General features: G+C 55.0%; 1 protein-coding gene across 7 annotated transcripts in view; it reads left to right on the top strand.

The window, feature by feature from the left end:
• GRK5 (G protein-coupled receptor kinase 5) overlaps nt 1-22,891 on the top strand; it is a 173,826-nt gene that overhangs the window by 124,401 nt on the left and 26,534 nt on the right. For 4 of the 7 annotated variants that reach the window (XM_023764727.1, XM_023764726.1, XM_023764724.1 and 1 more), the window contains 2 exons: nt 2,197-2,309; nt 13,023-13,100. In XM_023764727.1, coding sequence (XP_023620495.1) covers nt 2,197-2,309; nt 13,023-13,100 — 191 coding nt within the window. The remainder of the gene's footprint in view (nt 1-2,196; nt 2,310-13,022; nt 13,101-22,891) is intronic. The other 3 variants (XM_023764729.1, XM_023764725.1, XM_023764730.1) reach the window with 2 other exon arrangements.

The raw sequence follows: 22,891 nt of genomic DNA, 5'->3' as shown, positions 1-22,891 counted from the left end.
CTCTTCGGGCACCAGGTTTCTCACTTCACTCAGCTCTCTCCCCTGTGCCTGTGCTGGCTTCGTTCTCTGTGGGCTCACTGCCTGTGGGAGGGACACTTGTGGCAGCTCTGGGGCGACCAGTCCCTTAGCCTTGTCACCCAGAGAGGAGCAAGTATCTAGCAAAGTTCTAGCAAAAACCCTGGAAGGACTCCAAGGCCCACTCAGGCCAGGGAACCTATCGTGTGGCAATAGGGAAGGGGCCTCTGATTGGTTAGGGCTGGCTGGGTTCTTACAGACCGGTTCCCTAGAGCAGTGGTCGGCAAACTCATTAGTCAACAGAGCCAATATCAACAGTACAACGATTGAAATCTTTTGAGAGCCAAATTTTTTAAACTTAAACTATATAGGTAGGTACATTGTTATTAACTTAATTAGGAGACTCCTAAGGCTTAGGCAGAGCCACACTCAAGGGGCCAAAGAGCCGCATGTGGCTCTTGAGCCGCAGTTTTCCGACCACTGCCCTAGAGGAAGGGAGATGGTGCAGACCGGAAAGCCACATCCATGATGACAGCAGGTGGTTTATTAAGCATTTGCTATGTGCCAGCCTCTGGTCTGAGTCCTTTCTCCGCGTTGTCTTATTCAGTCCTCGTGATGGTCGCAGGAGCTGGGTACCATTGCCGTTTCCAGTTTACGGATGAGGAAACGGAGGGATAAACGTGTCCAGTGAGTTGTCCCAGGTCACACAGGCAGGAAGTGGTGAGGCTGGGATTTGAACCCAGGCGGTTTAGCTCCATAACCCATGCTCACAGCCCCTGCCTCCCGACCTGCCCGTGGCTAAGCTCTTTGTGCACGGAAATGATGGCCGTATTCGTTTTTCCCGTTGTAGTCCCCATCTCCAGAGAAACACCGCGTCCTGGCTCCTCCTCTGCAGTTGGCAAGGACAGTCATTCCTCCTGTCCGGGTAGCTCCTAACCCAGGTCTAACTCAGCCCGCTTCCTGGTTCCCCATGAAATCTTCTGAATGTTTCTAACTCAGCCTGCTTCCTGGTTCCCCATGAAATCTTCTGACTGTTTCTAACTCAGCCCGCTTCCTGGTTCCCCATGAAATCTTCTGAATGTTTCTAACTCAGCCCGCTTCCTGGTTCCCCATGAAATCTCCTGACTGTTTTCTGCGAAAGGCAAATTCACAGTGCTCGCTCGAGAGGCTCAAGGCCCGGGCCGCAGCCCTTGAGGAAGCCTCTGGTAGTCATTGCAGGAAGAGGCAAGAAGGGACCCCCCACCCCAACCTCCATCTCACGTCCCACATGGGCCTTCATTTTTCAGAGGAAGACTGAGGCCCAGAAAGGACAAGTGAGCTTCCTGAAGGCACACAGCAAGTCATTGGCGAGGCCTCGCGTGGTGATGGCGTGGCTGAGGGCTGGCCACTTTCTGTCTCTGTGCCTCTGGCGCCTCCGCTGGAAAAAGCAGGCTTTTCATAATTTGAAACATCCCAAGACTGGCTTTGCTCCAATTGGACAAAAATAAAAGTTTTTTTGCCGTATTCATTAGGATGCTTTGAATTACAAGTAATTACCATTTTTTTTTCCCAAGCAAGGCTCTTTAGTAAGTGCTTCAGATATGGTTGGGCTGCAGGCACGGTTTGATCCAGGGACTCATGGCACCACCAGGCCCCAAGTCTACTTGTAGTTCTCCCAGTTCTGGCTCCTCTGTGAGTCGGCCTGGTCCTCGCAGCCACTTCCTTCCCAGGGTCAAGAACTCCGCACAGGCTCTGGCCTCGCCCCTCGCACCCCATCCACAGGCAGAGAAAGCACCTCTGCTCAACGAGCCAGGCAGTCTGTGGTTCACTCTGGTTTTACTGGCAGGGATGGCATGCCTGCCACCTTCATCCAGTCACTTTCACCAGCGGATGTGACATGCTGATGGCCAGCCAGGGGCAGCCATAGTCCCCAGAACTGCTGGCATCTCCATACAGAAACCAGGGCATCGGCAAGGGGAGTGGGCCGGCAGTGGAGGCTGGGCTATCACTGGCAGCTTCCTTGGCGCTGACCTCGTCCTCTCTGCGTCTGCGGGGCCTGGAGACACATCAGGGCTCCTGAGAGTTTGCCAGGCACCTGGCTCCACCCACCCGGGGCATTACCTCCAGGTGAGGGGGTGGGACGGCCCGGCCCGGCCTGGCCCTCTCCTGGGTCTCACCACCTTCCTCTTTTCTTGTCTCCAGACAGAGACTACTGCAGCTTATGTGACAAGCAGCCAATTGGGAGGCTGCTTTTCCGGCAGTTCTGTGAAGCGAGGCCTGGGCTGGAGTGTTACATTCAGTTTCTGGACTCAGTGGTAAGTCCCTGGTCCTGGGGGGAGGAGGGTCCTGGGTCCTCGGTGATCAGCGATCGTGTTCGTCCAAAGGAAACGCTAGACCACATGGTTTAGAAGGCTGCGGCGAATAAAACGGCTGCTCCAGAAGCTTCCACGCAGATGGCTGTGTCATCTCCAGGTCTGCACCCCTGGTGGCCATGGGTGACCACCTCCCCGCTGGGCCTCTGTTCCTGCTGCTTTAACGTGAGGCCCAGTGAGCTCCCTGATTCCGGGAGCCTGGGCTGTGCACGACTGTACATGGGGAAGTTGTGTGGTAATTCCAAAGCTCGTGTGCGGGGACTTGTTTCCTGTCGACGGCCCACTAGAAAGCAAGCTCCCTGAGGCCAGGACCCTGGCTCCGGGTCACCCCTGCCTCGCACAGAGCCTGGCCACACAGGCATCCAGCACATGTTTGTGCATTGAATGGGTGTTGGCAGTTTCAAGCTGATCTGACTGCTGCTGGCACACGTGGCCGTGATTCACACCACGGGGGCCTCCTGCACCTGTTCTGGTCGCTCACCTGTGTAACAGATGCGGCCTGGAGGCCTGGAGGAGGGGATGTGCAGGGGCTCCTCAGACCTGCTCAGGGAGGTGGGCACCTCCGCCTGGCTTCTGCCCCTAGGTTTTTTCTCCTGGCTGCAGCCATCCTGACCTCTGTCTTGGTTTAGGGGGCCTGCGTTTCTGTGTCTTCTTCGGGGTCTGTCTGTGGCTCTCTGGACCCACAAACCAAACTGCCCATTGACTGTCTCCACTGGAAGTCACATGGGCCCCTTAATGTCAGCGTGTCCCAAACACCCAGAACTTCTCCCCAGGCCCCCAAACTACCAGCCCTGACATGTTCCCTGGGCCAGTGACCAGCACCCCAGTCACCCAAGCCTGAATCCTTTGCATTGTCCTTGACCTCTCCTTCTTCCTCATCCCTTCCCCGACCCGATCAAGGACCCTGTGCTGGGCTCCTTAACCCTCCCAGACCAGTCCCCTCCCCTCCATGGCCTCCGTCTTGGTCTTAGTGCAGGTTCTCTGCGTGTCTCCTGTAAGCGATTGCAGCATTCTCAACCTCGGCTGAGCCGCAGAAACACCCGGGAGCCTTAAAAAAATACCAGCGCTCGCACTGAAGCCCAGACTCATTAATGTGTTTCTCTGGGGGGCGGGGCCCAGTATTTTCATAGCTTTTTATTATGGAAAATTTCAAGCTATAAAGGTAAAAGTCTACAGAATGGTATAATGAGCCCCCACGCATCCTTCACCCCACTTCAACAATGATGAGCTCAAGGCCAATCTTTTTTCACCCACCTCCGCTCCTCTGTAGCGTTTTGTAGCAGATCTCACATTTATTATTTTATCTGTGAACATTTCAGATGTGTCTCTGGACAATAAGGGCTCTTTAACAAAAATATAACCGCAGTACCATCACCATAACTCCAGTATTATTTTTCCCTATTATCTACTATTAGTCTGTATTCCCATGTCTGGCTTTCTCCTGTTTTATAAATGCATGTTTTAGCAGTTTATAGCCATCTCCCTCGTCCATCCTAAGAGTGTTCTGTGGTCGGAATTCTGCGCACTCGTCCCCATGTGTCATTTAATAAGTTCCTCTGTATTTCTTGTAAATTGATCATTAATCAGGCCCATTTCAACTGGAGGGTGGGGGGACTGACTTCATAAGTGGCTTCGCGTTGCTCTGCCAGGGGACATACACTCTCTGGTTGTCTTTCTTTCTGAGAAGGCAGCAGCCATTGATAATCCAGCCCCAGCCGGTTTGGCTCAGTGGATAGAGCGTCAGCCTGTGGACCGAAGGATCCCGGGTTCGATCCCAGTCAAGGGCACCTACCTTGGTTGCAGACTCCATCCCTGGCCCTGGTCGGGGCACGTGCATCAATGTGTCCTCTCACATCGATGTTTCTTTCTCTCTGTCTTTCCCTCTCTCTTCCACGCTCTCTAAAAATCAATGGAAAGTACCCTCCGGTGAGGAAAGTGGTGCTATTCAGCACCCACATCTGTTGATGAATGAGGGGTGACACCATGGCGACGTTCTGAGTCCGTCGTCCCTTCATTTGCTAACTAGGAAACACATTCGATGACTACCTGGTTACCCAGTGGTAAAGCTCATACAGGAAGTGCGTTATTCCTTTCCTGTTTTTGTGTTTTCAAAGTACCCATCGGTTCACTGGCAGTAACCAGCCCGAGTGTGACGTGTGGCCTTTCACGTGGTGCGTTCTGATGCACAGCAGTCACGGTTTTTATTGGGATGGCATGGTCTCCTCGTTGGCCAGTGGGAGCCCTTCGGGTTGGCTTCTGAGCCCTTGGAGAACACGGTGATCGCGGGCGGCCTCCTGGCCGTCGGCTGCCATGTAGTGTCGCAGTTCGTCTCGTGTGCTTCCTGCCCTTCACCTAGCGCTCGTCGTTTCTCCCAGGAGCCCTGGCTCCTCTTCCTGGGAATGGTACTGGGGCCGCTGGGGCCTTTTTAACATTTCCCGACTGCACTGCGTGTCCGGGGTTGGGAAGCATTGACACCCAGGATACAGTCCGAGTTCTGAAACTGACGTACCAGACCTTCTACCAACAGGCCCTGCCCGCCCGCTTGTCCTCGACCTCCCCCGGTCTTTTTGGGCCCTGAATTCTGGCCCTGCCCCTTGTTGGTGGTGGCTCCTTCTTGCCAGGATGGCCAAGTCTCTCGGTCCGGGCTGGAGTGGAGGGAGCAGGGCCGAGGGATCCAGGAGAGGTGTCAGTCATGCCAGACCTGTGCCACTAAAGAACTTTGAGTGACATGGGCCACTGGAGGGTTCTGAGCAGAGCAGTGGCGTGGTCTGACGTAGATTTTTAAAGGACTCTCTGTGTGTTGGGAACAGGCTCTGAGGGGCCGGGGCGGGAGCTGGGAGCTCTGGTTGGAGGCGGCTGCAGTCCAGGTGAGAGCTGATGGTGGCACAGCCACGTGGCAGCATCTCGCAGTGGTGAGAGTGGTTGGGTTTGGGGCATGTTTTGAAAGCAGAGTTAACAGTATTTCTTTTGTTTTTAATCCTCACCCGAGGATATGTTTTAACTGATTTTTAGAGGGAGACAAATAGGAGAGAGAGAGGAAAAAAAACACACCAATTAGCCACCTCCTGTATGCACCCTGACCAAGGATCCAACCCACAACCTTTTGATGTACAAGATGGCTCTCCAACCAACTGAGCCACCTGGCCAGGGCAAGAGTTCACAGTATTTCTGATGTATTGGGGGGAGGAGGAGGGAGAGAGAAGATGTGCAGATGACTTAAAGGTGTTGACCAGAGCCACCGGGAGGATGGAGTCAGAGGGTGGCTGAGGGAGGCTCGTTTGCGGGGTACACTCAGCTAGAGACGCCCATCAGACATCCAAGTGGAGATGCGCGAGGGGAGGAGGGTGTTCGAGTCTGAACTTTGTGAGAAGGGTCTGAGCTGGAAGCAGGAACTGGGGAGTTGTCCACATGCAGCTGGTACTTAGAGCCGTGGGCCGGGTGAGCTCACCAGGGAGAGGCGTGTGGATGGACAGGGCACGAAATCCCAGGGCGAGCCCTGCACCGAGGCGCCCCTTTTGGAAAGACGGAGCGTCGGCAGCTGGGGGACCTGTCTAGAGTTGATGAGGCGGAGCAGGCGAGGCTAACCCAGGAGCCAGTGGAATTTTCCAGCTGCGGGTCTCGTTAGATGCTCACAGTCAGTGTGAGGAGAAGAAAACAGCCCGTGGATGCCCATGCTCATTCTCGTCATGCGGACGCTCCCTGTGGCTGGGCCGGCACCGGGGATTTTTCAGTTGGAAAGGAGATGTGAGCGTGGCTCCCGGTGTCGACATGACAGATGCTCTTTACGCACTCCCTGACCAAGCTGCCACTCAGAGAGGCCGCCCCGAGCCCCCGCGTCCTGTCGGCATCCCTGGGAATTAGCGAGGCCTTTTCATCGCCCATCTTGACGTCAAGTGGCCGGCCTTTGGAAACACCTTTTACGCACGAAGCCTTTATTGAGTTTTCCAGGGCTGGCGTGATGCTCGTCTGAAATACGTGTTTTTTTTCCTTCCATCCGGACGGGAACTCCGAGGAGGGCGAGGGTGGCCCTGTCCTGGGTGTCACATCCCGCCCGGTGCCCCCTGGCTCAGCCAGCGCTGTCCTCACTGTGCCCATCTCTTGCCTGAATTCCTGCCAAGTGGAGTTTATTAAAAATAACCCGTCCTGTCGGGCTCTGACCTCGCCCTCGGGAAAGGCTGGTCCTCGGTACAGTTCCGATGTCTGCGCGTCTCGAGTCCGCAGGAGACTGGCTGCTTTAGAGGGGCCCCGGTGCTGGGGGGCAGCAGACTATCTGCGCACCTCCTCAGACCGCAGGGTAACTCAGCCTTCGCCGTGCTTGTCGAGGGGCTCCTGGAACCTGAGAAGGACTCCCCCTCCCCTTCCCACCGAGACATAGAGTCAGTGACCTAAATGGGGGCTATGGCTGGATTTGGCTCCTGGAGGGCAAAGAGGATTTGCCCAGCTGGTCATGGGATCAGAAGGGGTTCCAGGTTAGTGTCAACCTGCACAGGCCAATGGGGTCTTGCCATGGACTTCTTAAAAATGGACATAGTTGCCCTAGCCCAGTGATGGCGAACCTATGACACACGTGTCAGAGGTGACACGCAAACTCATTTTTTTGGTTGATTTTTCTTAGTTAAATGGCATTTCAATATATAAAATAAATATCAAAAATATAAGTCTTTGTTTTACTATGGTTGCAAATATCAAAAAATTTCTATATGTAACACGGCACCAGAGTTAAGTTAGGGTTTTTCAAAACGCTGACACGATGAGCTCAAAAGGTTCGCCATCACTGCCCTAGCCGGTTTGGCTCAGTGGATAGAGCGTCAGCCTGTGGAGCAAAGGGTCCCGGGTTCGATTCTGGTCAAGGGCACATACCTTGGTTGCAGGCTCCTTCCCAGCCCGGCCCCAGTCAGGGCATGTGCAGGAGGCAACCAATCGATGTGTTTCTCTCACATTGATGTTTCTCTCTCCGTCTTTCCCTCTCTCTTCCACTCTTTCTAAAATATCAATGGAAAAATATCCTCGAGTGAGGATTAACAACCACAACAAAATGGACGTACTTGCCCTGGTTGGTGTGGCTCTGTTGGGCATCTTCCCATGCACCGAGAAGTTGCCGGTTCAATTCCCGGTCAGGGCACATGCCAGGGTTGCCGGCTCAATTCCCAATGGCAACCGATCAATGTTCTACTCTTACATTGGTGTTTCGCTCTCTCTCCCTTTCCCTTCCTCTCTCTCTAAAAATCAATAGAAATATCTTTTTTAGTGGTGATAAGGACACATACATAATAACCAAAGGACTTGTATGCATGCATATAAGCATTACCAATGGACACAGATACTAGGGGGTGAGGGCATGTGCTGGGGGTGGGGGGGAATAATATTGTAATAGCTATGTATGGGCCAGGGGGGTACTTGAAATACCAGGGGGACCACTCTGTAGAGTATATGATTGTCTAACCACTATGTTGCACACCTGAAACTAATATAGGATAATATTGAATGTGAACTATAATTTTCTTTTTAAAAAAAGATGGAAAATTGTATGTTTTTCATCACAATAAAAAAATTTAAGAATTTCAAAAAAAAAAAAAAAGATTTGGAAATGGTTTACTGAGGTGCTACTGGCTCCAGATCTCTCAAAAGTTATGTCAAGATGCTGGGGCCACAGGCATCTGTCACCTTGGTCTGTTTCCAACTCACACGCATGGCCAGCGGGTGGGTGAGGCCTCGGTTGTTCCTCCTCCTTCTCAGTCTATATCCAGCGTGGCCAGTGGTCCACTCCTCCCTCCCGTCTTTCTCTGGTCCTGACCCAGACCCAAGTGGGCTCCTCAGATCAAAGAACCGTCTGCTCAGGCGGAGCTGGGTCTTCAAAAGGGGGTGCAGGGCCCTCCCGGTGTGGCTCAGTGATTGAGCGTCACCCTATGAACCAGGAGGTCATGGTTGATTCCTAGTCAGGGCACATGCCCGGGCTGCAGGCTCCATCCCCAGTGGGGGTGTGCAGGAGGCAGCCAATCAATGGTTCTCTCTCATCACTGATGCTTCTGTCTCTCTCTCCCTCTCCCTTCCTCCCTGAAATCAATAAAAATATATATTTATTTAAAGGGGGCGGGGAGGGTGCAAGAACCATGGTGTCCAGGCCGGGGCGAGTCAGCAGCAGGATGGGGACTGGCTCTGGAAGGGCAAGTGGAGAGCCCCCCTCCCCCAGCCCACATGGTCAGCACAGGCAGGACACCAGGGCCAACGTGGGCAGAGCGGGTATTTCTCCAGAAAGGGCCATGGTGAGCAGCGCTGCCAACCAGCACGTCACTGGTCCCTGCTGTGAGGACTCTGGAAAAGCTGACCACATCGGTAATTAGAGGCCGGAGGTGGCCAGACCTCATAGCATCTCTGACTTCACCTTCCTGTCGGGGCATGAGAAGGTCTCCCGGGAGAAGGAGGTGAAGCTAAAGCTAGAGGCCGAGAGAGGTCCATCCAGCGCGCGCTCTCTCTCCACCTCCCTCCCTCCCTCCCTCCCTCCCTCCCTATATTTATATTTTAGAGAGAAAGGGGGAGGGAGAGGGAGAGGGAGAGAGCGAGAGAGGGAGAGAAAGATAGAAATATCAATGATCGATCGGCTGCCTCCTGCACACCCTACACTGGGGATCGAGCCCACAACCCCAGGCATGTGCCCTGACCAGGAATTGAACTGTGGCCTCCTGGTTCACAGGTCAATGCACAACCACCGAGCCTCGACAGCCAGGCTGACTCTCTGCTCTTTAAACCAGTTTCTTTGAAAACGTGGCAGGTCCCTTCCTACCAGCTCTTAAACACCCTCCGAGGGAAACGTGTCTTATGAGAGAGGACCTATTTCACCAGCGTCCTCTGAGGTTGGTGGTTCAGTAGGAACAGGCCAGCAGAGTGACACAGCTTATAGACGAGGATGCACACAGGTGTTTATTCTCTCTGGCAGCCGCAGGCACATGCACAGTCCCTTTTGCCTTCAACGCAGGGTAGCATTTTGCTCTGTGTTGGAGCAGCATCTTCCCACAGGGCACTCGCTTGTGGCATAAACCACAGTGCCAATGGCAGGGGCCTCCGTCGGCGAGCACCTGGATGTATCTGGGGAAGAGAAACGCCCTCCGCGTGGACTGGCCTAGGTGCTCTTGGGGGCGCTGGCTGTTAGGGTTGAGCTGTGGGCAGCAGCAGGTTTCCGATGGGCATCCAGCAGAGAGGATGGTATGTGTCCCCTCTGAAGGGATGGGGACAAGTCCCAGCACCCTCTCTGGTAGGAGGAAGCTGACAGATGGAGGTCATGGGGGCAGCCTTGGGGTGGTTACCTCTCTTGTCACTGAAGCCATTGTGGCTGCCTTTTCCCTGCCGGCTCTCATTGTGATGGCCTAGGCCAGTGGTCAGCAAACTCTTTAGTCAACAGCCAAATATCAACAGTACTTCTTCAAAATAGACTCGCCCAGGCCGGAAACCGACTTCTGTGCATGGGCCACGAAGTTTCAATCGCACTGTGCCTGCACGCCCGCACGTGGTATTTTGTGGAAGAGCCACACTCAAGGGGCCAAAGAGCCGCATGTGGCTCACGAGCCGCAGTTTGCCAACCACGGGCCTAGGCTGGCAGCCCAACCTCTTCTCTGCTGCTTATGTTTTCTGGTTTAGGGTGGTTTCTGCAGCTTTCGACCACTCCCTGGGCAAAGGTGTGCCCACAGCAGTGGGTTTCCGGGGGGTCCCCGCCTCAGGTAGTGGGAGCTCCCTGAGCTCTGCCCACAGCAGAGCTGCCAGGGTGCCTCCTCTCTGCAGGTGGCCTCTTAGACGTGTCTCCCATGAGCCCCTCCTGGTGTGTGTGTGTGGGGTGGGGGGGTGGTCACTGTGGAGACAGGGCCTGTCACTCCAGGTGACTTAATCAGCGTGGAAAGCGCCCTGGAAGCCGCCGGTTGGTGTTCTGCCTCCCAGCACAAATGCTCTTCAAGTGGTGGTGACCTGACGTGGACTCTCGGAGAAAGGCCTTTTGATCCCGGGCCGGGATCCTGTCCCCGCGTGCTCCCGGCTGCCTCCCTGTGGAACAGCGGCGCCCCGCCGCCCAGCCAGGCTCTGCTGGGAGGCAGCTGACCTGAAAGTGATGTTATTTTGTTTTCACGTGGGTTTTAGTACCTAGAGCAAGAATATTTTCAGCCGGTTATTGAGGCTGATTAGTGAGTCTTAGGTCTCCATGAGGTTAAATAGAGCCGCCTTCACAGATGTATTTTGGGACAGTGCAAATCCCGGGTTCTGCATGGGATTGAGTTACCCCAAAAGGTGGTCTGAGCCTTGCAAAGCAGTCTGGGTAAATTCCCATGGTGCCAGACCACTAGGTGGGGCATCCAGAGCAGCAGACACGGGGTGCTTCTCTCCTCACCCTGGAAAAGCGGGGGGTGGTCAGTTGCGCTCTAGACTCAGCTCCCAGCCCTGTTGCTTGCTGGCTTAATTGTATTTGAACCAGTTGTATTTGGCCCCTGAGAGGCTCAGTTTCTTCATCTGTAAATTGGGAATAATAATACCCACCTCTCAGGGTGAGTCTATAATCTACTCCACACTGTGTGGAGGTGTGTGCTCACATGAGTATCAGTACAGCCGTGGGCAAACTACGGCCCGCGGGCCGGATCCGGCCCGTTTGAAATGAATAAAACTAAAAAAAAAAAAAGACCGTACCCTTTTATGTAATGATGTTTACTTTGAATTTATATTAGTTCACACAAACACTCCATCCATGCTTTTGTTCCGGCCCTCCGGTCCAGTTTAAGAACCCATTGTGGCCCTCGAGTCAAAAAGTTTGCCCACCCCTGAGTTAGGAGGACTGTTGGGGAGCATAGAGGGAGAAGGTAACAGGAAAAACTCAAGAAGAAAGCGCTACCTTCTCTCCTTAAATGGTCTCAAGACATCATGAATCAAATCATCAAGACATGACCAGGCCCACCAGGCTCATCCCAATGGTGAGGGGCATTGGCCTTCGGAGAGAGAGGTGTGGAGGCCGGCGGCCCACGGAGGTCAGGAGGACGGTGCTCTGTGCTGGCTGTGCTGGGACCAGCTGTGTGACCTTAGGCCAGGCCTTTACCTCTCTGAGCCTCGTGTCCAGCTCCGTAGAGAGAGTAGGTTGGATTCCTTCCAGACCCACCATCCATAGTCCTGTGACTCAGATGATCGTAGTGTCCATGTTCCTTCCTTGGAGAAAATCACTGTATCTTGATCCTCCATTAGAAGAGAAATGGTCACGAGCGGAAACTCACTCAGTGTGGATGGAAATGTGCCTGGCTGCCTCTGTGGGCGTCCCAAGTGCTGCCCGAGCTTCCCCTTTTCTGGGAGGGTCTTCTGGGAGGGTCTGGGGAGAAACTGGCCCTAGACATGGGGTCCAGAGGTTGCCTGGAACTGGGTGGGAAGGTCTGGGGCATCTAACTCTGCAGAGGGGGAGCCTGGGCGGAGGGGGAAGGGGGTGAGTTTCGGTCGTCTGTGCTGATGTCATCGTCTCTGTCTCCTCTGAAATAGCTGTGCTTTGGGGCCGAGATTGACAAATCCTGGAGCGGGAGATGTTGAAATGGTTGTAAACAACTTATAATCAGTTCCGTGTCCGCATGAGACAGGCGAGCTCACCCAGGCTTCTTGTCAGCTCCAGGCCCTTCTGCACTTGGCAAGGGCGCCCTGGGCAGTGAAGGAGCCCCTCGGGGTCAAGGGAAATACGAAGGCCCGCCTTTCAGAGGCCTCGCTTCGTCAGGGCCGGGGCCCACTGGCTTGGTCTGCCGCCGCGAGTTCTAAATTCCTTGGTGGTGCTGAGAAAGTGCTCTGGGCTGGGAGGGCCAAGTCCCAGCCCTGCCACCTCCCCCGGGCAACTCCACTGAACCCCCCTTCCCCGCCCCTGCTCTTCACAGGCGGGTGAAGGGGGGGTAAGGGTAGCCCCCGCCCTCCCACTCATTTCCTGGGCTCTTTGGAGGTTCATAAACGAGCATCTGAAAAACCTCTGTGTGCTCACTTTGTAAGCTGAAAGATGGCCAATAAGGCACCCATATTATTGTTTTCTCTCACAAAGTGTAATCCGAACAATGGCAATCATTATGGCAACTGTTAACTGAGTGTTTACTAGGTGCCCAGCTCTGGGCTAAGAGCTTTCTCGCTTTCTAGCTGCACAGTCAGCCCATGAGCCCGTGCTTTTTCCATGTGCATTTCATAGAGGTCAAGGAAGTTGTCTAAGGTCACCCAGCTTGGAAGGTCCGAGTGACCAGAGGCAGCCTCTCGGGGGTGGGCCTCCCACTCCGGTGGCTTGTTATTTTCCAGTGACTTCCTTTGATTTATCTGTGCTGGTGGTTCTCAGCCCAGCTTCCTGGCATCTCAACCTCAGCTGCCTGGATGCCCGGCCCTTGTCGCCAGAAGGTCTGACTTGGGTGGGGTGGGTGAGGCCCGAGCACCAGTGCTGGCTCCCCAGGGATTCTGATGCGCGGCCCGAAGGAAAGCCGCTGTCCCAGGCACGTGTCCACGATGGTGCAGAGCAGGCCGGACGGGATGCCGGGCCTTCTGCCCTCCCTGGGCCTCAGCTCCTTGCCCTGCAGGAGGGGGTGGGCCACTCCAGGGAGTCTTCTCCTGGGGCCCCGAAGGTTCTGTCACTTTAAGACGCTCATGAGCAAATCTCTTACTGTTCTTTTCCTTCTTCTGTTTCAGGCAGAATATGAAGTTACTCCAGATGAAAAACTGGGAGAAAAAGGGAAGGAAATTATGACCAAGTACCTCACCCCTAAGGTAAGAGGCTGCCCACACCCCACAGCAGGAGGACTGGGGGGCCTGATCCAGGAAGACGGGCCCCCAGACCTGTGCTGGGCCGTGTGGCTGCCATGGGTCTCCAGAGATCCAGAATCTTCGTCCTTCCCCAGACAGTGCCCGTGCCTGGCAGGACCGACGGGTGCCCAGGCCAGGCCAGCGGGTGGTTTGAGGGTCCGTGTGGCAGGGAAGGGTTTGGAGATGGGAGGGGAAGAGGGTGGCCGAGGCTGTGTTGGCAAAGGCAATGTCAGTTGAACACAGAACAGAATGCAGAGTATTCTGAAGTAGGTTCCGGAGTGAACGGAGGGTGAGGGGCCGCCCTGACCCCGCCTCAGGAGCACCCCCTCGTGGCTGAAGGAAGAGAGGCAGTGCCTCCCCCTGTCATTCCCCCCAGGGCCCTGGTGGCCTTGGTCCCTGGAACTTGTGTCTTCTTACCCCAGTTTGACAGATGAATGTGTTCTCCATCCGTGTCGGAGGAGCTGGCCTGGGGGCCGGGTTTTCATCCCAGCTCTGCCACCCACACAGTCATGTTTCCTCTGGGCCTCAGACGCCCTTTCTGAAGAGTGGCCCTCCCCCCAGACCCACCTCCCGGAGGCCCTGAGAGCCTGCGATGAGACCAGCACGCAGACAGCTTTACGTGCATCCTGCACCCTGTGGGCAGCGGTGGCTACGTCCCCCGTCCCCCCAGGACCCGGACTGTGTGGGCGCCAGCCCCCCAGGAAGCGTGCTCCTCATGTCCAGGCTGCTGGTGGAGTAAAGGCACTGTGGCCTGTGTGATGGGGTCCTGGCTGTCCATCCCTCACAGTGTGGCAGGGGGGCCACACACAGCCATGAGGTCAGGAAACGGCCCACTCCTAACGCCCACAAGACCCTGGTTGTCCTCTGCCCAGGCCTCAGTGTTCTTTGCTGTAAAACGGGTGAGGCTTGACCCGTTTATCGCAGAGGGTCCCTGCCAACTGGACAGTCACGGACTGTGCCCTCTCCCAGCTCACACGGCGGGAGGGACAGGTTGTTCGCAAGACAAGAACCAAGCGAGAAGCAGAGGAGACACTTCTAGGCAGGGAGAGGGGTGTGATGCGTGGAGACTCCCAGGGTGGGACATCTGGCCCCTGAAGAAAGGCGGCCTCTCACCCACCTAAGAGTATTAATCAGTTGATCCTTCATGAGCTTGACTCAGAAGGCCCTCCCTGCCTGCCACCTGGGGTGCTAACCCCAGGGCCTGTGTCTGTGGGCGACGGCACTGAGGCTGGGGCAGCCTGAGCCGGGTGTACAGGTACCTGGTGGACTCTCCTCAGGAGATGGGGGTCAGGGGGTGGGAGGTGGACAGAATCCAGGCCTCATGCAGCAGCTCCTCCAGCAGCAGCTGGGCTGCTGAAAGCCTGCAGCCCCGTGTGAAGGCGTCCACATGATTCAAGGGGTTTAACCCACAGTAGCCCCTTCACCCCGGGGCTTTAAGAACGACAGCTCACTGACTGGGCACCTATGGGAGCTAGACGCCACCTCGATGTTCTCTGTGATGAGAACAGACAGCCTGTGTGCAGGCTGCGCGGCCGGGAGGGAGGAGCCTGCTGCAGGCGCAGCTAATGGAACAGCGCAGGCAGCTTCCACCGCCAGGGCGGCTCAGCTTAGCCCGCTGTCTCCATCGCGCCCCTTCGGGGCTGCCCACCTGCCTGGGTTCCCTGCAGACAGTAGCAGCCTTCATGTATTGAGGACCCACTGTGTGCTGGCGCCGTCTCACTTAGTCTTTGCTGTCACCGTGTGATGTGCTTCTGTTGGCTCCGCCTTAAGGGGAGGGTGGGAGGCTCTGGAGGGGCTGCCCCTGTCCCAGGTCACACAGCTGGGGTTGAGCCCGGGTTGGGGTGACCCAGGAGCCCTGGGTCCCGTGTGGTGCACTGTTTCCCACGCCTGCCCCCTCGCTGCTGTGCTGCCCCGTCCCGCAGGTCTGCGGCCTGGCTGATCTCAGCGAGGATGAAGGGGCTCTTTGCCCGGCCTCGCCGACTCTTTCTGCCTATCCGAGGGCTACCCTCTCTCCCCACTTGGCCAACCTCATCCACAAGTCTCTGCCAGTGGACCCCCCGTCTGGGCCCTCCAGGCCGCCTGCCCCTCTCAGGGCTGCCTCCCCCTCCTGGCGGGCGGGCCCAGCCTCCCGTGGCTCAGACAGTTTTACAGGCCCTCAGAGCTGCCAACAGTTTTTTCTCACGTGCTCCTCCGTTTTTAACGTTTAAACCACACCATGTGTGATGGCCCCAGGGCCGGGGGCCGGTGGTCAAAGTGGCCCTGTGGGCCGACTGTTTTCCGCCAATAAATTTTGCACCGCCTTCCCCGCCTTCCTGTGGCTGCTCTCTCGGGAGCCGGCTTCCCTCTCGGTCCTGCAGACGCCTCAGGTGCTGGGGAGCGAGGGGCAGCGAGTGGCTGAGGCTACTGTCCCCAAGCCCAGCTTGTCCTTGCCTTGGGCCTCTCAAGATGCAGCGCAGGTGTCTCGGCTCCAGGGACCATTTTCCAAAGGGGGGACCATATCATGCTGACCAGGAAACACCTCTGTGACCTCGCCCACATGTCAGCAGTGCCGAGGCTAAGGAACCCTGGTGTCGAGGGGGGGGCGGGTGTGGGAGGTCAGTTTTGCAGGAGTGGACGGTAGAGGGGCCGGGCCTCTGGGCGGCAGGGCCAGGAAAACCTTGTCGGGGACTTTGACATCATCCCAAAGGCAGTGGGGGCCGCTGGGGCTCTGCATGCCATTGACAGTCTAGGGCAGTGGTCGGCAAACTGCGGCTCTCGAGCCACATGCGGCTCTTTGGCCCCTTGAGTGTGGCTCTTCCACAAAATACCATGTGCGGGCACGCATGTATAGTTCGATTGAAACTTTGTGGCCCATGGGCAGAAGTCGGTATTTTGTGGAAGAGCCACACTCAAGGGGCCAAAGAGCCACGTGTGGCTCAAGAGCCGCAGTTTGCCGACCACTGGTCTAGGGTGATCCCTCTGACCACAGGGAGGAGAAAGGGGAGGGGAGACTGGAGGCAGGAGACCATCCAGGGACCTGCTGCAGGGGCTGTGGGTTGACCCAATCCGGGTGCTGGTCCCTGAGTGGGTGCAGGTGCCCAGGAAAGACAGAGAGCGTAGGAGGAGGGTCATTAGCTCACGGGGCGGAGATGACGGCATCTGCTCCGAGTGTCCCCTGCCCAGCACAGCCCTAGACACAGTCTCATTCAGTGCCAGTCGGTTTGATGGAGGCAGTGAGGGGGCCCGGGAAGCTTCCTCACAGGCCCTCACCTCTCCTACCTCAGGTCTCTTTCTGGGGAGCTGGCGCTTGGCTGGCTGTGTCCCCCCGTGTCTGGTTGTTTGCTGGGAACGTTCCTCTCAGAGTCAAAGCTTAAGCTCAGAGTTGAATTCTCGACTTCCGTGCGATGATGCTCTTCAGACCCACCAAGTCCCCTCCTTGGATGCTGCCCAAGTCCTGCATCCAATGCCCACACACGGCAGCCTTGCTCAGGGGGCGTGAGAGGACGCAGCCAGGTGGGCTTGGGGACAGGCTGGAAGCTGTGGGAGAGCGAAGACAAAGGCAGCAGGTGCTGTGAGAAGGTGAATTTTAGCCCCTGGTACACCTGGGTTGGAAGCCAGATTTGGCTCCTTGGCACACGGCCTTGGGAACTGACGTGACTTCACCGCTCGATGACGCAGGATAGTGAGTGGCGGGCGACATCAATACCAGCGAGGACAGAGCCAGGGGCTGGTACATGTCAGCCACTCGCTCTGACCGTCCCCTCCCTTGTCTGCACTTTCAAAATCAGGCTGCTGAGTGAGGAAATCATTCAGACATGAATTCCAGCTGTGGGGTGTGAGAGGCCAAAGAGGGGTCCGGAGGGGCCCCCAGGATGGGGGCTGGCCAGAGCGGCCGCACTCATTACAAGGCAATGCAATAGTCAGGAGGATGAATGCCCGCGGCCGGGACACACGAACCCAGGCCTTGGGGCTTCCCGCCACGGAGATGTCTTGCTTTCTCATGCACAGCCCGATTGTGTCTTCAGCTCTCCTGGGCTGCTTGTGTGGCTCCACCGTCTTAAAGATGTTGTCACATGGTAACCTCCAAAGGGGGAGAGAAGCATGACAGAGGCACATAAGCCTTAGCTGCCTTGGCCCAGGGCGACAGCCACTTCCTCTCCCAATCCACTCTCCCGGCCAAGGGGGTGGCCAAGAAGGATGAAGACTACTGCTCTGTCTCTGCTAGCAGATACTGCCTAATCGGATAAAGGATCATGGGAGCCCTGGCCGGGTAGCTCAGTTGGTTAGAGCATCATCCCGATACCCCAAGGTTGTGGGTTCCATCCCCAGTCAGGGCACATACAAGACAACCAGTGAATGCATAAATAAGTGGAATAGCAAATCTCTCTCTCTCAAATCAAATTAAAAAATTAAAAAAAGAATCGTGGGTTTTATCTATTCGTATACATGTTGCTCAAGGTAGGCTGGGGGATTCTGGGAGGCACGTGGAGTATTGCTACCTCTCCGTGTTCTCATCCCCATCCCCCCAGCTGAAAGCATTGTCTGTGTAGCAGGCCAGTCTCTGGGCTGGTGAGACAGCCAGGAGCATGGCACTTCTTTTTTTGTATTTACTATTTTTATTGATTTCAGAGAGGAAGGGAGAGGGAGAGAGAGAGAGAGAGAGAGAGAGAGAGAGAGAGAGAGAGAGAGAGAAACATCAGTGATGGGAGAGAATCATTGATGGGCTGCCTCCTACACACCCCATACTGGGGATCGAGCCCGCAACCCAGGCATGTACCCTGACCAGCAATCGAACCGTGACCTCCTGGTTCATAGGTCGACGCTCAACCACTGAGCCACGCCAGCTGGGCAGCATGACATGTCTCACAGCTATTCTCAGGCTTGTCAGCTCCGAGGAGCTGCCCAGGGACCCCTGAATGGAATCAGATACAGGTGCTGGGCTCTGTAGAGATCTGGGCAGCTCACCTCCCAGGTGCCTGCAGATCGGAGTGATACAGGTGACAGGTGTTCAGCGGCAGGGATGCTCTGGCTGGGAAATATCGATGATGATAATAAATGATCCTGAAAGCAGTATTATATACTGAGATCATTCGTCACTACAGACTTCATTTTAAAGTACTGGCTGTATGGAGATATCATGCACATACCATAAAATTCACCCTTTCAAAGTGTACAGTTCAGTGGTTGTTAAAATGTTCGGAGTTGCACCGCGTGCACCATTATCTGATTCCAGGACGTTTTATCACCCCCAATAGGAACTCTGCCCCCATTAGCAGCCACTCTCTCTTTCCCTTTTCCTCCCAGCTCCTGGCAACGACTAATCTGCTTTCTGTTTCTATGGATTTGCCTATTACGGACATTTCACACAAACAGAATCATACAATGCGTGGACTTTTGTGACTGACTTCTTTCCCTTCGCGTGTCTTCAAGGTTCATCCATGCGGTGGCATGTGTCAGTACCTCATTCCTCTATGTGGCTGCATAACGTTCCATTGTATGGATACCACATTTCATTTCTCTTCCCATCAATTGGCGGGTACTTGCGTTGTTTCCACTTTTTAGCGATTATGAGTAATGCTGCTATGAACATTCGTGCACAAGTTTTTGCATGGACATATGCTTTCATTTCTTTTGAGGTTATACTTAGGAGTGAAATTGAGGGTTAGATGGTAACTTGATGTTTAATCACTTGGGGACCTGCCAGCCTGTTTTCAAAGTGGCTGCACCAGTTGACATTCCCACCAACAGTGTATAAAGGGTCCTATTTCTCTACATCCTCTTCCACACTTGACATTTTCTGTCTTTTTTATTTTATTCATCCTCGTGGGTGTGGAGTGGTATCTCGTTGTGGTTTGATTTGCATATCCCTAATGACTAATGATGTTGAACGCTTTTGCGGGTGCTTATCGGCCATTTGCATGTCTTCTTTGGGGAAAGGTCTATGCAAATCCTTCGCAAATCCTTCGCCCGGGTTTAAATGGGATTGTTTATCTTCCTCATGTTGAATTTTGAGAGTTCTTTGTATGTTCTAGATACAAGTTCCTTATCAGATATGTGACTTGCAAATATTTTCTCCCATTCTGTGGGTTGTCTTTTTACTTTCTTGGTGGTGTCCTTGCAAGCATAAAGATTTTAAATTTTTATGAAATTCAGATGGGTTTGTTTTTTTTACTTGTTTTTAAATGACTTGTTTTTACTTTGTCTTACCTGGCGTTATAAGAAGGCCTGGTTTTGTGGGGGAGCCGGGTGTATATGGGGACAAAGCAAACAAATCGTAGTGCACATGGTGCAAGCCCATGAATCGGTCTTTCTGTTGCCAAAGGCCAATTGCCTGTTGGGAACACTTGGGCCAGACCTGCTCCTTCAGTAATATGCCGGCCCTTCTCCTAGTTGACATGACAAGCTTCTTTAGGCCGTCTGTGTCCAGCACTGCAGTGCCATCTTACACACCTGTTCTTGGATCTTCCTAAAATGGGTATTAGTGTACCCATTTTACAGATCAGGCAACTGAGGTTGGGGAAGGCAAGAGGCTGGTTTAGAATAGTGGAGTCAGGCTTACGCGGAGCCCCTGAGTATCCTGCTTTGACAGCATTGTTCGAAGGACACCCTGCTGTGGTTCATTTTAATTAGGCCCATGAGCAACTGTGCCTGGTCTCCAGCTTTGAGCTGCTCCACCCCAACCACGATGGCCTGGCAGGCGGTACCAGTGGAGTCCAGGGGAGCTCAGACCTGGGGGAGGTACTGCTGAAAGGGCCTGTGTGGGTTTCTTCTGACAGTGAGGTGGACAGGTGTGTTGGAGCAGCCCATGCTCTGTGGAGGATGCTGGGAAGGCCCCGCCCTGGCAGGCAGCCCTTGGAGAGCATTTCTTGCAGGAGGTCCCCTTGCAGCATATTGTTCCCTGGGCCTGCACAGCCACATGCCTCTTTGTTTCTGTAACAATGACAGGGTAAGGCAGGGAAGTTTGTTCTTGTTAAGGCGGGGAGGGGGGTCATTACCCATCAGCCCGAGTTCCTGCACAAATGAAAACCTATTCCTGGTGCTTGTTTGGCCCTCCGGAAAACATCCACGTTTTACAAAGTGAAGAGTTTGAATGAAAGGAAACAATAATTACTCCCCTTCCTCACCCAGGCAGCAGCATAGGAGCCTGAGCTAGCCTGAGCTGGCTGGCTGCTTCTCAGAGGGGAACAGTCCCCCGCCTCTGGGGCAGTCAGCAGCTTCAGTCCGTGTCCTGTTTCACATGGAACCCGGTTCTGCCACTTTCCTGCTGTGCCTCCTGGGAGCCTCAGTTTGCCCATCTGAGTATGGGGCTGATAATGATGTTCACAGGGGCTCACGGCCATCCATCATTCTCAAAGCGCCTTCACCGTTTTGGCTATAATTGCATACCACCCTTACAATCATTTACATCACATTTTTCTTTCAATCAAACCATCTTTTAACGGAAGATAAAAATGAGTGTGAAAAGGAAACTTTGTATTGGGAACACATCTGGAAAGCCAGCATTGATTTGTCGTCCATAAAGATGGCTGGAAAAATGGTTAGTGAATTCTAGCTAGATTCTCTTGTCTGCCTAGGGCTCTGAGCCTGAAGCCTCCTTTCTCTGTTTGGAGGAGGTTAGCGAGCATTAGAGATGCCTTAGCAAGGTGGCAGCACCACACGGAGATGTTCTCCTTCAGGCTGGGGGGCTTGAGAATATAAAAGGGTAGTTAGTCCCTTTTCACTGAGTGATTCAATATCCTTTACCTTCTGAGACCGCCTCATCGTCTTTGGAAAATGCCTGGATAACTATCTACTTCCCAGCCACGATGCCTTTTAGAAATGCTGGCTTGTGGGGCGATGGTGTGACCTAGATAGAGCCAAGAGCAGGCGTCAGGCTTGTCCTCTGATCTCCCTTCCTGGGGTCGGTGGCCTTGGGGGAGCTGATGTAGAGCTCCCCCAACCCTTGGTTTCCGACTGACCATTGGACCAAGCCTTGGTTTCCAGGGCAACCTAGGGCACAGAACATGGGTGGCTTAGGCACACCCCTCTGTTCCAAGTGCCTGTGCTGTCTCTGTGGGGTTTGGGATCCCAGCCACTGGCCTTGGACCCCCTTTTCATCTCTGCTAAGATGGCTTGGCCCTCGTCTGTCTCCCGGCCCCCAGAACAGCCTCTGTTCTCAAGGAGACTGGTTTGCTTGGAGTCCCCCTTGCTTGAGCCCCTCCTGAGCCAGACTGGAAGGGCAGCTGGGCCAGCCGGGCCATGCACCCTGGCTCTTCCCACTTCCTGCCACGGAGTTTTCTCAAGCCACACGGTGGGTGAGGGAGGAGGGAGCAGAGAGAGGGGAAATAAAACAACAACAACAAAGCCACATGTGGGCTCACTAGCTGTCCTGGGGCAAGACAGACGAGAGCTGGCTTTTATTGAGCAACTGCTCTGTGCCCGGAACTTCATGTTTAACTCGGCTCCCATAACCGCCAGCTGACATAATGAGAAATGGGGGCTCAAAGAGGTGAAGACATTGCCCAAGAACAGCCAGGGTGGGGAGCTGAACCCAGGCCTGTCCTCTTCCCACTCCCCTCCCAGCCACAGGCCTCCTGTCACTGGGCCTCACTCCCCTGGGTGGAGTGAGGAGGTAGGCTGGCCAGGTGCTGTCTGACCACCCTCACTCTCACCACCAATAGTAATAAGACCTGCAGCCAGGAGCAGCTCTTACTATGCACCAAACATGGTATTACTTCTTCCAAAGTTAATCAAAGACAAAATTCCCCCCAAATCAGCCTGCCAGGTGCTTCATGGATGAGTAGATCCGGGAGGGCAGGTGGGCCGAACTGAGGATGTACCGGCCGGCCCGTCTCTCCCGGCCCCTCTCCAGCGATGGGCCCTGAGCCTGGGCACCGACTGCCACTTTGCCCGGTGTCCTTAGCATTTCCTCATGTCACGATCTCCCTACACAACATTGTAAGTGACTGTGTACTTGTCCTTCAAATAGACCTTTTTCTCTCCCCCCTCCCCCCCGCCCCCAGCCTCCTGGAAAACAATCTCTCTTTGCCCGAAGCCAGATTTTTTCTTTTCCGGCTCCTCCTGATGTTCTGGAGACTGGTGTGCCAGCTGGGGCTCCTCACAGCAGGCCCGAGCATGCCCGTCTGGGTCCCTCTTCCTTTCTCGTGACCTTCCAGGTCAGAAAGTTGGATGTTCCTTTGATGCTGGTGGAGCCAGCTCTAGCTCTGACCCCGTTCCCATGTGTGTATAGTATTTCCTGCCCAGAGTTCCTCTCCTTAGAGCGGCCAGAGCCAGAGGAGTCAGCCATAGGCTTCCTGAGGACGCCCCTGCCCCCAAACTCTGCCCTCGGTGGGCAGTGACGCAGGTCCCCGGTGCCTGTGTGTGGCCTGACAGGTGGGCCTCGGGCAGAGAAATGACTTTATGGGGGAGGGGGTCGGTTGGATTCCCTGAATCTTCCTGCCCCTCCTGCACTCCCAAGCCCCACGGAATGAAATCCTCACCGGGGAGAAGGAACCTCCCAAGGCCAAGATATTTCCAACACAATTGCAAAGGAGGGCCGGCCTGGAAGCCGTGGAAGGGGAGGGTGTTCTGGAAGATGGAAAGTTGGCTCGCTACACCCTGGCCTCTCACGCACAAGGAATGAGGGACCTTCCCCGCCGTGAGCATCCGCACCCAGCCCTTCGGGCCGAGCTCCCCTGGGGGACTGACTACCTGGACGGGGCAGAGCTGGCTGGATTCAAGCCACTCACCAGAAAAAAACCCACCCACTTCTCCAGCTCCCGAGAGCAGCTCGCGGC

Source organism: Myotis lucifugus, unplaced genomic scaffold, assembly GCF_000147115.1.
Source record: "Myotis lucifugus unplaced genomic scaffold, Myoluc2.0 scaffold_345, whole genome shotgun sequence".
In the NCBI taxonomy this organism is placed as follows: Eukaryota; Metazoa; Chordata; class Mammalia; order Chiroptera; family Vespertilionidae; genus Myotis; species Myotis lucifugus.
The sequence above is the reverse complement of the archived record's forward strand: the minus strand, read 5'-3'. Positions and strand labels throughout refer to the sequence as shown.